The sequence below is a fragment of the Rhea pennata genome, chromosome 7, assembly GCF_028389875.1.
Source record: "Rhea pennata isolate bPtePen1 chromosome 7, bPtePen1.pri, whole genome shotgun sequence".
NCBI lineage: Eukaryota > Metazoa > Chordata > Aves > Rheiformes > Rheidae > Rhea > Rhea pennata.
This window is the reverse complement of record NC_084669.1, coordinates 13,570,759-13,588,458: the sequence shown is the minus strand read 5'-3', so window position 1 is coordinate 13,588,458 and position 17,700 is coordinate 13,570,759. Positions and strand designations below refer to the sequence as shown.

General features: G+C 36.7%; 1 protein-coding gene across 1 annotated transcript in view; it reads right to left on the bottom strand.

The window, feature by feature from the left end:
* Positions 1-304: 304 nt before the first annotated feature.
* CFAP43 (cilia and flagella associated protein 43) overlaps positions 305-17,700 on the bottom strand; it is a 46,797-nt gene continuing 29,401 nt past the window's right edge. The window contains exons 20-39 of the mRNA XM_062580395.1: positions 17,527-17,604; positions 17,069-17,194; positions 15,946-16,050; positions 15,125-15,241; positions 14,066-14,275; positions 12,220-12,426; positions 11,315-11,404; positions 10,423-10,500; positions 9,740-9,865; positions 8,382-8,501; positions 8,193-8,300; positions 7,356-7,442; positions 6,794-6,882; positions 6,190-6,397; positions 5,325-5,437; positions 4,353-4,509; positions 3,343-3,507; positions 2,326-2,406; positions 1,084-1,237; positions 305-492 (exon numbers count right to left, since the gene is read on the bottom strand). Of these exons, the coding sequence (XP_062436379.1) occupies positions 335-492; positions 1,084-1,237; positions 2,326-2,406; positions 3,343-3,507; positions 4,353-4,509; positions 5,325-5,437; positions 6,190-6,397; positions 6,794-6,882; positions 7,356-7,442; positions 8,193-8,300; positions 8,382-8,501; positions 9,740-9,865; positions 10,423-10,500; positions 11,315-11,404; positions 12,220-12,426; positions 14,066-14,275; positions 15,125-15,241; positions 15,946-16,050; positions 17,069-17,194; positions 17,527-17,604 (2,577 nt within the window). The 3' untranslated portion in view covers positions 305-334. The remainder of the gene's footprint in view (positions 493-1,083; positions 1,238-2,325; positions 2,407-3,342; positions 3,508-4,352; positions 4,510-5,324; positions 5,438-6,189; positions 6,398-6,793; positions 6,883-7,355; positions 7,443-8,192; positions 8,301-8,381; positions 8,502-9,739; positions 9,866-10,422; positions 10,501-11,314; positions 11,405-12,219; positions 12,427-14,065; positions 14,276-15,124; positions 15,242-15,945; positions 16,051-17,068; positions 17,195-17,526; positions 17,605-17,700) is intronic.

The following is a 17,700-nucleotide window of genomic DNA, read 5'->3' as shown; positions in this document are numbered from 1 at the left end:
AATGTCCTAGAATTGCATATTGTAGACTGCTGGATAAACAGATACACCTTTTCTTCTACCACTCTACCATTTCTTTTACCATTTAGATTCTGTAAAGAGCTATATGTATTTTTAGTGTTTTGATTTTATAAACCATTTCATGAACAGAAATATGATGTAGAAAAGATTGGTTATGAAATGTACACAGGAAACAAATGCATTTCTCAAACGGAAGTTCTTTTTCAAAAAAAATACAGGATAAATCTTTTGTTGAAAGAAAAATTTAGAAAGAAAAGGTCCAAGCTTTATTCATAGACAAGACCATGTTGTTACGCATCTACCAGGATTTTGTTTTTTAAAGAGCAGGTAATATTCTTGATCTCAGTCTTTCAGCTTCTGCCTGAAGAATCTGAAGCTGCTCTTTCTGTTCCTTTACATCATCTCGTAGCTGTTTCTGCTCTAAAATCTCTTGGTAACGCTGCTGTGCAATCTTTTCAGAAACAAGCTGTGTGTCTGCATAAAACAATATAATGATTAGCATAGACTTGTACAGGAAGCATAGTCTGCATCTCTTTTGGACTTGCTCCAGGGTTACTCAAAGTTCTGTAATAAAATGGTCCAGCATATTTTTAAAAAGTGATCACAGTTAGTTAATGTATTTATTGTAGTGAATACCAAAATTTTCAGCAAGGCACTTACATGCTTCCTTGCTTTTCCAGCAACTACTCACTGCTTTGAAAGTCTTCTCAGTTTCATGCTACCTACTCTTTTCTCTTGAATGTGTGGGGGAAAAGTGAGTTGAACTGTTCTGAGAAAGAATGAAGGTATTTTGCCCAATAAAGGTATTAATAACACAGCACTTTGACACAAATAGTTTCAGGAATTTAGTCAATTAACTTGGGTTATAAGAGCAACAATCTCCTGAGCATATTGAACACTGGAATTGCTGCGTTAGAAAGGGCACTACTCACTGCACATACAGTGATAAATATCCATTCCTTGCCCAGTGGCTGATGCTGAGGGAGAACAGAACTGTCCAGCCTTGGAGATGTTTTCTCAATGTTCTTTGCTTAAGACTTAAGTGTGTTACTGACTGTGACTCACCAGCTGCCTCAAAGATGTGCTTCCTTTCTGACACAGACACAAGCATTTCTTGCAGCTCCAGGCTGAGTTCGTAGTTTGCTTGCTCCTTTAAACTGATGCACTTTTCCAGCTCTTTTATTTTTTTCTGACAGTTCTTCACATTCTTCTTGTGCAGCTGTCCATTTCCAAATGAATAAACCAAATGTATGCGATAACATGAAAGGTACTCTAGCAAACTTTAATTGAAATCTAGCCTCTTCTGCACCATGTTGTAGCTCAATTGATTTTTATATATTTTTGCTATTAATACATTATAGCTTTATGTTGTACACCACCCTTCACGCATACTATATTCCAGTATGCTTAATGGTGTTTTAATACAAATAACTGAGAAGGAACAAAGAGTTATGGGTCACAGAGAGGGATATATTAAAGGTAAGACTTAAAAGGCAAAGTGGAGAAAGAAAGTCAGTACAATCAGTGAGGTAAGAACACTCTCTTGGCTACTTGGAAGAAAAGGCTGTTACGCCAGTATTAGTGAAGCTGACTGAAGGGATATGAAGGGACAGGGTAAATATAAAAGGTTGGAGAGGAACTTGGAGAAAACAGAGGCTGATGTTAGCTACAGTAACTTGGACTAAATCCAGTGAAATCTCTTAAAAACAAGGATAATTATAATTTGATGATATAGATCAGGGAGCCAGTGAATCAGACTGTGTTGTATGTAGGGTACTGTGATATTATGAACATGCTGGTGCATCTGAGGAGAAAGCATTAAGGAGTGAAAATGTGAAAGAATGAATGCTGCACTAGAAATGGAAGAATGACTTATATAGGCAATGCTGTGCAGGAAGTGAGAAGCAGATAGGCATTCAGATGCTTAGGAAGGCAAGCATATAATTCCAATAACAGAAAACGTAGATTTATCGCTACAGGGTTTATCTATGCTGCAGTCAATGTATGATGACTGCCTCCAGAGACTTTAGATACTGGCTAGTTGACTGATGGTGACAGCATTGCTGTGACAGCTCAGTGCAAGTTGAAGAAACTACTGAATGCCAGGTGAATAAAAACTTGGGAGTATGTATTCATATGCGTGTGCTGTTGGGGCTGTGCTGCAAGCAGCCCTTGAATTAGTTGAAGAGCTAGTACGACTACATGAGTTGCAATTACACCTTACAAACATCGTTCACTAAGGAAGGAGAGGAAATGCATTTAACTGTGAATGTGTTTCTCAGATGTGGTTGGTGGTTTGGGATTTACCTTGTCCATAACACTGAGAGTCTGCTCCATCGTTGAAACCTGGTGGGTGACACGGTTGTCATAGTTCGGTACAGTTAGGAACTGAAGAATTAGAAAGAAATCAAATTAAGCCTGTTTGTTTTCAACAAGTTCTACACTTCTGTAAAGGCAATCATATGACATAAAACTCAGAATATTGGAATTCTGCACAGTGGAAAGCATTCCTAGTGATTGTAAAGGGACATTCTAAAGGTAGTCTTGGATGCTGCATGAATAGTAGACTGAACAGCTGTTAAAAAGAATGTTCTCTGTGTGCTGAATGCAAATAAACAAAGACCAAGCCAGTTTAATGGAGGCAGTCAAAAAACCCAAGCTATACTTCTTATAAGGTAGCCTAATTTAGCACAGATGGAGGCCAAAGTCTGGCTTCCTCTACAACTTCTCCTTTGCCTCTCCCCTCCTGCCTGCAATATCCTTGGCTCTCTCCCACAACCTTTACCTGTGTTTTTTGGCCTGCCAGCTGAGCTTGTTCATAGCGATGTGAGTGCTGAGGGACTGGCTGCCTGCTGCCTCTGCCAGGCAAAGCAAACAATTCTCTGCCTTTCTGCCGCTGGTGGTGCAACAAAGGGCAGTGGGGCTCAGCGAGGCTTCAGCAGGAACTGACTACTGAGTTAATATTATGATATTTCAATGATACAGCAGGTGGGGGCATTTCAGACCTTTCACTTAACAAGGTTATGGTGCTTGATTTAAAATCAATTCTTTGGGACTGTAAAATCCTAATTTCTTACTCTCAGTGGCAATTTAGATATGCCAAGAGTTAGGGCTACTGTTGCTCTTGTTTATACCTGAACATCCCAAATAACTTCATTACTGAACAACGTCGAGAGCAAAACTTATGTTTGAAAGCTGAATTGTTGACACACCAGGCATCAAGTTTCTCCGTAGTTGAAAGACAATTAAGATATATAAACAATGGTACAAGAATAGGCAGTAAAACTTCTGTGGTCAAAAGGCAAATTAGAGAAAGTAACTCACTAGCTGCTGATCTTTTGAAATACGTAGTGTTAGAATATCCCGAGCCTTCTGTTTCAGATCTTCTATCTGCATTTTCATTTTCTTATGTTCCCATTCCAGCTGAAATATCCCTTTAAAGAAGTCTTTACATTCCACCATGCTAGCAATTTTCTTTTCTCCTTCAGTCTGAAAAAAGAAAATTATTTTAATTAACACACTTTATGGATTATGGAATAATTATCTGTAACTGGATGGGCAAGCCTCCAAAGTCATAATTTTAGTAAGGGAAACGTGCCGTACTGCAGTCTCTTTGCAGACTTAGCTCCAGATGGTTATCTTTTATGGCATTTTGTTGCCTTTTAGGCACTGTGCCACAGCCTTGGATCATAGAAGGAGATGAAGAAAATTACAACTAACCTCTCTCTATATCCTCTTATCGTATTAAAATACTCAGGCACTTTATCTCCACAAAATACAAACTTGTTCTGCATCAGGTATTCTGCAGTTGTTACTGAAGCCTTTGTGGAGCAGTAATAAGCAATTTTTTGTATGGCTAAAATGTCTAAGCAAATGATCTTTATTGAGACTCTGAAAAACTAACTGTACTAAGTGTGATGACCAATTATACACTATACAAAAAAGTGCACTATTTTTTTAAATCTTACTATAAACTATTGGTCATTTGTTTCCTGACATGACTATATGTTTGCCTTGAGGGAATTCTAAGACTGGTGTCTGGGATATTAGCATTCTCTTTTTACAGCATGTCTATATGTGATGGTATGTCTAAAATCTTCCTATTCCATTGATCTGAATTGTATTGATCAAACATCAAGAAAGTTTGTACTGCAATCTTTATATTATAAACACATTACATTACAGAATTCTTAGTAGTTTTAAGATTACAACTGAGCCTACTGGTATGTGGTAATGAATTGAAAATAGATGTCAAACTGGAGAAAAAGCACAGCTCTTGAAGAGCAACACCTTTGTTTAAAGACCTTAAATTTTCTTCAGATGATGTAAATTACCATGATAGTGGAATTCAGTTCTTCAATAACACTCTTATTAATAAGAATGGCATCAGTGAAATCTGGAAGCTCAGTACTTTCCAATTCCACCTGTCCTTGTTTTAGCAAAAATTGGACAGTCAAATTCAGCTGAAGTTTCATCTTCTCCTCCCGCAGCCTAAAACAGCATAAAAAAATGTTTAGTGATTTTACAATGCTTAAATAAATCCTTCCGTGATTCTCAAAACTGTCTTGTTTATTACTGATAAGATGTACGTTCATGTAGGGTTTACTCTTTCAGGTTTAGCCTGCCTTCACTTTGTGCCAAAATGACTTCAGAATTTGCAATTTATTTCTAGACATAATCTTCTCAACCACTGGATTCTGTTTTCGTAACACACTGTAGCAGATGTTCTGAAAGAAAGTGACCTTACTAAGCAAAAGCCTTAACAATAATTAAAAAGAAAGTACAAGGAATTCCGAGGCAGCACCTCTCTTGTATAATTTATGCTGCGGTTTGTTGCTGAAGGACAATGAAGATCAAAATTATACCGCGTACATGAAGAAAAGATAGATTACAAATCAGAACAGCTCTGTGAAATCAGGCCTCGTGACTTAGCAGCATATTACAGTTGGGAGTGATCACTGCAGCTTCTTTAGGCCAATATGAACAAAGTTTACCTGAGCCAGATAGAACAAGTACGATCCTGAAGGCTTCTAGGGATTCTGTGTGTGACATAGCGTTTCAGACAGTTTGCACTGAAGATCACGCTCCCATTCTTACTGATGTAAGATGCTACATTAAAACTTGTTTGGGCCCTCCCACACATGCTGCAATCATATCTCACAGTGGAAATATCTTAGGTCTCCTCTTTGAGAGAAGTCTAGATATGAGTGGTAAAGAACACTAATTCTAATTCCGCATGTGACGCTTAGTTCTATGTTGGTGGAGAACTAAAATGTAGCTTAACATAGGAAAACGAACAAAATTACCATGCAAGTTCTTGGAAAATGTCTCCTATTTCTGACTTCATCTTCTCATCATCATCCATTCTTCTCTGGAGAAAGGCCTGCATCTCTGCCAGTGTTAGGGCTTTCCACTTCACCTAAGCAAGCAACACCATGACATGCTGAAATTGTTCAACTTCAAGAGTATGTGAAGGCAAGCCTCTTCAAGAACTGAGAGGACAAGATTTTTAGAAGACATATGTATGTATTAATAGGCTGCCTGGTGTTTTGAGAGTCCGAGTAAAGCACATGAGACAGAAGTTACAATCCTTGCATTCTGCTCAAAAAATCATTTATTCATTTATGAATAGTTTATTCACAAGAAGAGAAATCAAATTTCCGTCTCTTTTGATCAAATGAATCCATGTCTCTGAATAATTCAGATTTATACCTTCATACTCTTGAACTAAACTAATAGTTTAATTGAGCTTTCTAGCAACACCCTTTATTAAAACTTCGTGTTCTAGAAGTAAATGAGTATGCATTAGGCCAGATGTAGCATGCCAATGTGAGATAAAGACTCCTAACAGGCAATGAAAATCAAATACTTTAATAGTTTTTTGGTTTGGATAAATCGAATGAAAAAAAAAATCTATGGAGCCGTTTCAAGATCCCAGTCATTTTGATCAAATCCTCCCACATTTATATAGTAATGTTTCCTCTGGAGGAGAACTAGAGCTGATTATTTTGAACTGAACAAAAGGTGGCTAGAAGTAACATAGACTCAAATGCAGCTTAGCATGCTGCATTGCCATTTCACCACTCACCCAACCCTGCACTTGAACCCTGCAGAAGGTTAAGACTTGAAAATATCAAAAAATATAGTGGCAAAATAAAGCTTATTACATACTAGTTGCTCGCTCTCCATTTTGTTTCGTCTAGCTAGACAAAAACGGTTCCATAAAGACGGATCTAAGCCATTAGGCATATGTTCAGGTTTATCCAATTCATCCATGGCTTTCCTTAAAAGGGTAAGTGCTTCTTTGTAATCTTCATCTGAGCCTGAGCGATCCCCATATGGGCTAGCAGTGTCAAGGAGTATTTTCATCTTCTGGCTCCTAGTGTACATAGTATATACAATGTTTACATTTGTCTTTATTTTCTTTTACATAAAACAAACTCATGTTGAACTAAGAACATTTCATACTCTCAATCTCTTGCAAAAAGCAATCAGGTAAGCCTACCAATTTTACAATATAAGAATACATGTTTTGAGAACTGTTCATTATTTAGATTGCACTTAAAGTATATTGTGCTGGGTGAATGATGTAAGTGATCAGTATTAAGTGTATGATGGGAAATCATCAACCATTGTCAACTGTCCACATAAAAAGTAGGTAAGCAGTCAGTCTATTGATTATCAAGATATTTTAGGTAACAGAAATAAAATGTTCTCATTCTTGAAACACAAGAAACACTAGGATTTAAACAGATGAAATCAGGTGGGGTCTTACTTTGGTCGACGTCTGTAAAGTTTGAAAAGTCGATCAAGGAGATATGCGGGAACGTCAGCAAAATCCTTTCTAAAATCAGATTCTAAATTCTAGGAGGGAAACAACCAACCTCCTTGTCATTACAATGTTATTAAGGGAAAAAAAAAAAAAAAAAAAAAGCAATATCCTTCCTGTAACTTAGATACAAAGAAGATGGTGCTTCCAAGCTCTCCATTCAGGTAATCTTGGCTATTTTGTATATTCTTGCTCTCAGACGTGACAGTTTACATTGTCAAATATTTTCATTAATGCTAAAGAAGAGTCAAAGCTGAGCATAGAACTACAAGATTAAATGCAGAAGTTTTGTCACACTGAGGTTCTCTGTGAAGACAGCCCTCTTGGCTCCCAAGAGATTACGAAGACCTTGATGTATGCACAAGGTCTCCTTTGCTACTTAACTTCAGTGATCAGCAAATTAAACAGAACCCATCCCCATGCTTAAAATGAAGTATGGTCTCATGATCAAGATGCAGCATGAACTTTTTATATATCTGAATCTGCTTGTATTGGTCTAGAGTCTCACCTTATCTTCAGCAATTGCATTTTCATAAGTGTCTGTGTAGGCATCAATTTTCCTGTTTGTACACTGGATTCTTTTTGTAGACTTTATCTGTAGCAAAACGAGAGGATTTCAAGAACAAAACTCAGTCAGGAGATACGTTTGATGGCTATTTGTATATACTGATGAAGCCAACAATCTCTTAGTTCTAGAGGAAACCTTTTGAGCAATATTTACTAACAATACAATACCTTCTTCAGGAGGTTACCTGTGGCTAGTGCTTAAAGGTGAGCAGGTAGAAAATTCGAGCTGCTTAAGAAAGTCTGTTATAAAACACATCTTATACCAATGCTTCTAAGTTTTCTCTTTAAATTTTGAATGTAAGCATCTATGTTCATACTTGTTTTCACTTGCATAGAGATTTCCTTTTTCCTTTTAGGTTATCAAAGGTAAAATCAATCAAAAATTCTCAAATTATGTTCCGTGGAAGGTTCTCAATTCTAGAATGCATTTCCCTGTTGGTATGACATAGATCTGCTATATGTCAGTGTACTAAGCTCATCTGTTTTATCAAGGCTATTAACTGATTATACTCTGCTGGGGAGACCAGCTTTAACAGTTTGCATGGAACAAAAGATATTCCAACGAGGACATTTGTAAAAACTTTAAAAATTACATATTTTGAAAAATGTAAGCTGGTAAGCACTTGGCCTCACTAACCTATCTAGTGGTAGGGGCTCAGTGTCTATTTTAGAACCTCTCCTTGTAGTTTACATACAAACAGCTGCTTGCAGCTCCAAACATCATCTGTACAGGTCCAGCAGCAGGTCTGACACAGAAGCATTCCAAACAGTAACTTACTTTCTCTTTCCGCTTCTTCCTAAGCAAATGATGAAGTCCAGCTTCTCTAGTGTCCAACTCTTCATCCAACAGCAAAGAGTAAAGGATATTCATTATTTTGAGTTCTTCCTGTGGAAAGATTGAAAAAAAAAAGTTAACATGCCTGTGGCATAGAGATAGAGATGAAAAATTACAAGTTCACTGCCATACCTGATAGATGACCATCTCTGAATTCACTTTCCTTTCAAAGAGTTTGTACATAGTATCATCAAAACTTTGTGTTGTTTCCTGGATGGAAGCTTGAAGTTTCTTCAGTTCAGCTTCCAGTGCCTGGAGAAGGCAAGGACAAGAGGAGGCAAAGACAACTATTACATCTGGAGGAACAAACAAGTTCTGACACAATATATTGTGGGATGCTGGAAAATGCACAGTGGGGAATTGTAACCCCTCAATGCAAACTTTTTTTTTTCCTTGAGTTTTTAGAGTCCTGCCCCACTCCAGAGCCATGCAATATTCATTAATATTGTAAACATAAATAAAATCAAATAGAACCTACATTGTTTACAGAATTAGGTGAAACCAGTTCCCCATTCAGAAACCAAATACACAGCATAATCACTGTTGTGCAAATGAAGACCCAGAGTTTAAGAGAATAAAATTTTTTGTTGAATTGGTTTGACCAATCAAAGGTGCAGATTAACCAAAGGACTCAAAGAGAAGGTAATCCAAATGACATTGGTCCCCTTTGAAATGAACAGGATCTGGGTATTAGACCCAAATGTATTTTTTAAATCAATCTTTAAGGCATGACTATCATTTTCTATTTTTTTTTCAAGGAGATTAAAGAGAACTTTCACTGCAACTAAGGAGTCCAACTTATTTGTGCACTTCTGTTGATAAAAGACTAATTTTTATTCCTGATAGCACTACTGAACAGCCATGTCAGAAACACTAAGATTTCAAATTTTGTTCAGTCAAAACAATAGCTGCACTCTAGAAGACATTATTTTGATGGCTGTGGTAAAACAGAAAGCAGGACCCACATTTCTTTATGCTAACTGTGGTGGGGGTTGTCCCCAGAATGAAGCTATTCATTTCTATCATCAATTAGCTACTGCACTGGAAAAGTATTAAGGATAAATTTGTAAGAGAAATATTCTTTAGTCAAAAGATCCCAGCAATTACTTGTTTGGAAGAATATTGCCAGGCTACCAAGTTTTGTTGATCAATTACCACTTAGAGGAATAACTATTGTGGTATTATATGTGCATGGCATCAGCAACTCTGGGAATGGAACCTGAAAAAACCTTTTAGCAAGAGCAGTACATGTATGAAGAAAAGTAATCTTTTGTCACATGTCACAAGGTTTGGCATATATTAATTATTGTAAGGAGAGATTGCTTTTTCTACTGTTTAAGCTAGGACTTATATGCTATTCCACATCAACTTTGTTCTTCATTTGTTCTATTTTTTTGGCATTTATTTTTACAATTAGATCCTGAGCAAGAACTGAAACTTTGGCCATGAGGATGGTGAAGAAAACCAGTCCTCTTCTCTTTTTAATTTACCCTTCTGTGCTTTTCTCTTTCTTCATTTAGTTCCTGGACTTTTTTCTCATAGTCTCTAAATATTTTCTTTTCTTCTTCATTCCAAACAGATTCAGGCTTGGATATAAAAGGTGGTGGAGGAATGTCCTGGAGATATTAAAGGAGAATATGCTTCAAAAGAAATATTAAACGTCCATCAGCACACTAACAAACTACAGTACACACAAAATTTAATTAAAGGTATTTCTTAATGGTAGGTAAGGTAGAAGCCTTAAGTCTAAGGAACATATATATTTGGTTTCTCTGTTCTGTTCCTTGCCCCCAGTGGTTTGGATATATATACGGTCGAGTTATCTTTCACTTGCTTAGGGGAATTCACTACTGGATCTTGTAAAAGGTAAGTATTTGGTACTCCTTCCTCTACTACTGTACTATTTTCTTTGTTGAGGGAACACATTTTTTTCCTGTAAGATCAAAGCCACGAGTAATAAACCCCTCCCTTCACAGAACAGTCAATGTGGTAATACTGTATTAGGTATTATTATTCCTCTATAATATAATATCCCTATATTATTCCTCTGTGATAGATAAGGGTGCTGATGGGCACTTAAGTTTAGTTGCAGATATTTGCTATTTATTTGTAATTCACATATCCTTAAAAGCACCACAAGCTACCTAAATGATATGGCAGAAATGCAGCTCACAATTTTCAAGATGTCTTCCTTTTTGACTTCTAGCACTCCCCCCATCATGTCATTGAGAGCACGCAGTCTTTCATTGTCCTAGGAAAGACAACAAAAAATACTGTAGGATGCCAAAGGAAGTGCAGTAATTGGAAGTTTCAGGAATGATAAAGGGGTAGCTCACTTCTAGATCACTGATAAGACTCTACATTGTGTCACTAATAGACTAATGCTCTTTGGTGATGCATGTGAGATAAGCTACAGGTCTTGAGAGTTTTTTCTAATGGGCAGAAGCTCCTATAACAAATAACTTACTACAATGGGCATTCTGGCAGTTTTGAAAGGAAAATATAGGCACAGACTATTCCTGGTCAGTTGGCAGGTTAGGGTGAAGGAAGCTGTAGCACCACTGCCTTATCATGCATCTCTTTTCGGGGCTGGAGCTGTTTTAGAACTTTGACAGATATGTGAGTTTTAAAGCCAGAGGAGAACATTATGATCATCTAGTCTAGTCGATGAAGAACAGAGGTCAGAGAAACTCATTCAACAAACTCGTATCAAGCTAAAAATTTTGACCAAGTAGTAGCATGTGTTCAGAAATGCATCTAGTCCCTAATCTCGCAATACAGTGTTTTTAATTGGCCTTGAGCGTATTTTTAAAAATTGCGTGCCAACACTAAATATTTTCTTCCTTCAGCTATTCTGAAGTATCCTTTACAGTTCTGACTGTAAAGGATAATGGAAAAGGCACACTTACTTTCATCTTTGCGACTTAAAGTAATTATTATTTACCATCATTACAGTTATTCTACAACATTACTATGTGACTGGAATATTCCAGTGCAGCATTAATTATATAAAGCCACAGCAGTGACAATGGCCTGTTCAGTAGAAAGGATAATATTTCAAGTACCATAGCAGCAAGACGTCTTTCCATTTCAAGCTTAGCCAGCATTTCTGCTTTTGCTCTCTCCTGTGGAGTTAAGTACTTTTCAACTTTAATCTGAAGGGAGAAAATGAAGTTCATATCAGGTTTCTCTTCTTCAAACACATTCACGCATGGACTAAGAACATTTGGAAAGACAATGTAATAAATATAACTCTTTTTTTTTTCTCTCTCTGGTCTTTGATAATCCTCAAGAAGAAAACTGTTCTTTAGAACAGCTTCGAAAGCTATATTAAAAAATGCTAAAATATAAACTTCTTATAATTTTTTCTGATGTTAGTCATGTTTTGTGCATTATATCTGTGGGTTTTCTGGTAGTGGAATAACATGGATTGTTGGGCGAGAAGATAAAAGTGGAGAGAGAGAGACTAAAAGAGCAGATAGATAAACTCAGTAGAATATTTTGTATCAGAAATATGGTGTTCATTTATAGATTATCAATTGAATTTAGAAATAAATACTGAGTATGCTTTGATACCTAGATACCTAGTTTCAAAATGGTACTCAAAACACTGAATAACAGAGAAACTCATCTATAGAAGTGATCCTTCCAAGCCTGTTTGAACTGTATTATCAGAGATGGGGGAATTTCTACCTAGTCTACAAACAACTACAAACTTTTAACAGCAATGAATTAAGATTTATGCAGATTTCTTTCATTTCAGCTTTCTACCTAAAAAGGGAAGGGAAGCAAAAGAGCTAAACATATGATTTTAAGTGCACCACACATCTTTCGTAGAATCATAGAATAGAATTCTGTTTCAGTAGAATCTCTTTAAAGGCTTTTTACTACTGACACATTGACTTGAAACAAGGAGAATCAGAAAACTATCTTTGTGTGGGTGAAAGAGAAAGATTTGTTTTTCAGAAACCTCTGAATCCTGGACAGTAAGTGCACGCTCTGGCATTTCATCATCTGTAAGAGCTGGCTCCCATAGTTCCTCTTGAAGGTCAAGTTGTGCCAGGATTTCTCGAATCCTCATGTTTCTTTCTTTCACTCGTGCTATCTCATGCTCCTTCTGTTTTGCAACTATGTCAAATTCCTTATTAAAAGCAGTTTTCACTTTGTAAATGATGTCCTGAAAATATCATAAGAGGAAACAGCAATGCTGCACAGATCATATCCATCCATGATTATATACCACTCCTCAACTCATTAGGAGAAAAACAGATGTATATATTTGTATGTGTTATAGGGAGAGAAACTGGTAAACAAATCTTTTTTGTGATAATTGTAGGGGCAGAGTTCAAGCTCTGATTAATGTATTGATGTTAATTGTAGGTAGGCAGGTGATCTATTCTTTCTTTTCATTTCCTAGAAATTTCTCTTCCTTCTCTGCCACCTGCTTGCCATCTGACAAAGATGTTGCCAAAACAAGATAAAAAATAGGCTGCCTTTTATTGTTTTTTGCAGGCTTTGGTAAAGAAGAAGGTGCACCAAGTTAAAAAAATGCCTGTAACCTGTAATTCTAGAAATCACAAAACACAGGTGCAAAGGGGGCAGAGTCAAGGACATTGTTTCCTGATATTTTTTTGAGTGCTGAAATCTGCAGCTTTGATAAGCTTTTAATGTGCTTTTCTGTCTGACAATATGTAAGTAAAATGTGCCAGTGAATTAATAAACACTGGAATCTAACTGTCTGAAAAGAACTGAGACTTTACTATGGTTTTAAAAAGCATGTATTCTTCATGGATAAATTATTTCTTTAGTCTAACTTAGTGATCTCATCAAAGAAATACAGAATATTAAGAAAGAAAACCATGTGTTTGTCCTGTGGACACCGTGTGTCCATTTACTGAAATGAAACATGATTAGCATTTCAGTTCTACTATTAAGGCTTATATTTTTAGATGATTACCTGTTTGCCAAAGCAGTCAGTTTGCTGATAGCTAGCCAAGAACACTGAATGACCTCTATACTCAAGAAAAATAATACGCATCTTTAAAGTACCACAGAAGAAGATCTTGTTGCATCCAAGCTTACATCTACAAGATAAATGTTCCTTGGGTTTCTTTGCCATCTGCTTCAAAAACCAGTGTATCATCTGCTGATTTTATGTATTACAAATACATAATCATTCTGCTACCATTTACAGCCTTAAAGAGCTTTGAGGAGGCAATGTTTATAGCAGTTTAACCAGCTCTACCCTGCAGATCATCATCACAAGAAGCCTGTTTTATAACATTTACTACTTAAATAAACTGGCCAGGGTAAGAAAAGTAAGACAGTCTAATGGTAATGAATAATAAATAACAGAAACCCTGAAGGCTGTGAATGAAGGTATGATAAGACTGAAGAGAAAGGAAATAGTATGAGAATCTAGCTCATCCTTCATTCAGTAGCAAATAGGGAAAGAGGGCACATCTCCACGGGGCATGTAGAGATGCACAAGCTAATTTTGCGAATACAGACTCCTAAACCAAAGCACCAATGGGCAAATATGAATACCCTCAAGTTGGGTAACCACAAGGCTTCTTATGTCTGGAAACAATCTGCTGATAAAAATGTTTTTCTCCCAGACTTAAGCTGCCAAGTCCACATGGTACTAAACTGCACCATATGCATTTATCAGCTTTGATCTCAGTAACTCAGAGACATATGCAACACTCTGCTGTGCAGTATCAGCATGCCCAGAATCTAACAGTGGCTGTGAACGGTGCAAGAACAAGTGGATATGACAGTGTCACTGCAGTAATAAAAATTTAAGAAGAGGTCACCTGCAGTAATATTATTTGATTGACCTTCTGCTCCCTGGTCTGCAAGTCCAACTGGTGGTATAAAATAGATGTGTCTCCGCCATACTGAGAGCTCAGACTTCCAACCAGGCAGTAAGATGCACTATGATCAGCCACTACTTCTCCCTCCATCTCTTCTTCCTCCTTAGGTAATACAGTCTCAGGTTCCATCTCAACAATTTCTTTTCGAACCTGAATATCATAAACATGGTAAAAGTGCCAATTATATAAATGACCCAGTGTCATATGAGTAAAACTGTTCCCAAGCTTTTCTGCTGACAAGATTCCTTGGAGCCGTCATTTCTAGAGGTTAAATTCTGTGATTAAGGCTTGTACAGTGATCAGAATAATACAAGTCAAAATGATCACATCTGGAGTACTATATCCAGTTTCAGGCTTCAGCACAAAAAGATATAGACATACTACAGCAAATCCAGGGAAAGGCCACTAAGATGATTAAGGGTTTGGAGCATCTGACATAAAAGGAGAGGCTGAGAAAACTGGGATGGTTTAGCCTCAAGAAGAGAAGGCTTAGCAATGTGTACAAATATCTGAGGGGCAAAAGGGAGTAAAGAAGATAGAACTAGACTCTTCTCAGTAGTGCACAGTAAAAAGACAAATGGCAACAGGTACAAATTTAGATAGGGGAAATCCAACTTAAATGTAAGAAAAAAATCTACTATAAGGTTGATTGAATACTATAGCAGATTGCCCAGAGAGGCTGTGGAGTCTTCATCCTGAATATCAGCTCTAGCTGACCCTGCTTTGAGCAGGGGGCTGGACTAAACAATCTCCAGAGGTTCCTTTCAACCTCAGTTTTTCTGTGATTCTGTAATACTAATGTATCTGTACTGATAAAAACACGATATTTCATCTTCATTTATCTTTTTAATTTTTATTTGGACAAGTTCTGTAGTGAGAAACTGCAGCTGAGATAGATAGGTATCTCTGTAAAGCAGAGGTGTTTTTTCAGGGCTAAGGTGTTTTTTCAAAACATCCTGGTCTGAAATGCCTTTCTGTAGTATTTCAAAGAGACTGTACCTTAAGATCAACTGCCTCAATCTTCTTTAACTGGAGAACTTTCTCCAAAGTTTCCAGCTCTTCTTCACTACGTTCCTTCAGAGGATAATTATTCACTTCACAGGCTATATGGAAACACTGTTCAGATGAAAAAAAAATAGTAAAAAGTTCTTCATAAAAATCTATCAATTTTTTTCTTCAATATCTGAAGGCTAAAGAGTTATAATGACTTCTTGTTAAAATATGGAATAAAATTGAGGAGTAATCAATACAGGTTATATAGGAAAAATCAATATAATAAAAATACAGCAGCAAGGTGAAAAGCATTTGCCTTTTTGGAACAGAACATAATTGCTTAAAAGTTTGCTTTTGTCTTTTTTTTATTAATTATTTAAATAAGCTATGGATATGATCTCTTTCTTGAGGGAATTTTTCCAGAATTAGATTTTTGTAAAATGACTTGTCTTTTACCATCCTCAAGATAATCCAGTATCAGCAGTTTGACTAATGTCCCTCTATTTAAAATAGGCAAAAGCATGAATAAATTTTTCCTTTATACTCTTTGTAGCAGGAATCATACAGACTGCATGCAAAAGAAGAAAAATAATATTTACAACACCACATTAAGATATTCTCTGAGAACACAGAATTAAAGAATTGCTTGTTTGCCCCTCAACACTGTTATCCAACTCAGAGGTACAGGTACCAAAGCTCAAACAAAAGGAACAGATGAAAGATTTGCATAAGCCTGGGAAGCAAATGAGAAATGTGTTATGCTTTATTTATTTTGTCACTGTACCTTAATAACTACTGCAGAAAATTAGGAAGAAAGCGGAGGTTACCTTAACTGCACGTCCTTTTACACACATGGAATCCCAGCACTCACGTTTGATAACATCCTGCAAATAGCAGTTGGCTAAATTCTCCATATCAATCTCCTTCCTCAACTTTCAAGACAAAGAAAAGAAAATAATAAGAGGATGTAGTGCAAAACAGGCAACTTGTATTGAGTTATTCAAATAAACCTAGCAGATTAATGAAGAATTGCAGTATTTCACCATTTTAAAGCATTGCATCTCTCTTCTCCAAAATATATCTCACAGTATTAAAAGGCATTATTTTATATGAATGAAAAAGAATTACGGAGCTTAAGCAATGCGCCCAAGGCCACAGTGTCAGAGCTGGATTAGAATTTATAGTTTCTGGCACAGACCATGTTCCAGTTGGTGATTTCTGAATCAACAGCTTTGCATACTTCAAAAAGTGACTTAGAATACTTTGCATGCATACCTTAAAGACTGATAAAGTCAAGAGTTCAGTCTTATGCTGTCTTCCCGTGAAAGGAAGTACTAGAAGGCATTCTTACAAAAACATACTATTTCACTAATTTTCCTCCCCTTGCCTTCTTGCACTGTCCGTTCTGGGAAGTGATAAACACTCACACTTCATTTTCTAAGAAATCTCAGAACTCTGCTGATTCTTTTCAGTCCATATATGTATAGCTTCAGATACACTGACAACTTTTTGGGGGGTCTTTCTATTCAAATAAAAATTCAAATTTTATCTGCTTCTGAACCTGCCTGTCTACAGAAACACACATGTGTTTCTGAGGATTAGCAGCAGGCCATTGTTCATATTCAATAAACTACCATATAGATCCTTTGAGAATAACCAAAAAAGTTAGGAGCTTGCTGCTCTCATGAGCTTCTCTCAGTGCCTTCTGGAGGCACAGCATGTTCTCCGGTTGGTGTACCTCCAAACATCAATATAAAAAAAATATACCAGAGAACACAATGGAACAAGAGATGGGAGTTGTTTTATATAAATTTGGTCAGAAAAACGTGGAGACATTTCCTGCTTCTCAGTAATGAACAGCAATTTTGGGACCATCCCCTCTGTTCTTCTCTCATTCTTTCTCTCCTTTCCCCTGTTAGTTTCAAAACATTCTCTCCAATTTTATCATACCCTGGCTACTTCTTGTTCAGCCTCTGCTTGCACTCTTTCCTGCTCTTCTATATCCAGGTTGAACTCCTGCTGCTCCAGTTTCTCAATATCTGGCATCTGTTCATTCTCATGCATCATTTTCTGGATCTGTTTTATTTTTTTTTCAATAAGAAACAAAAATTAATATGAATGTGAACAGAGGAAGTGCTACAGACATAAACTAGCCTGCTGAGAAAATAGACTACTCAAGGCATACAGATGGTATGAAATACTTCTTTTGGAGCTAGGGAAATGGGGTACCAGACAATAGTTTTTGACAGGTTCAGAGTATAGTCCCTGGAGGAGCATATCTCTTTATTATTGCCTGCTCAGAGTTTGTAACAAAACTCTTAACAGAGCCCTAGAGCTGATAACTATGAAGTAAGTGTTCTTGTAAACAAAACTGTCAATCTGAGCCATTATCCCTGCAAGAAACTCACATTTTTACGCAGCTTTTTAATTCTCATTTTCAGCTCTTTCTTCTGGTTAGCAAACTTCTGAGTCTCTTCTCTAATGACCTGACATATAACAAATACATCGTTGAAGGACAAAAATACACAAGAAGAGAAAAAAAGACTGAAATAATCTAAAGGAACATTATTGATATGGAAAAC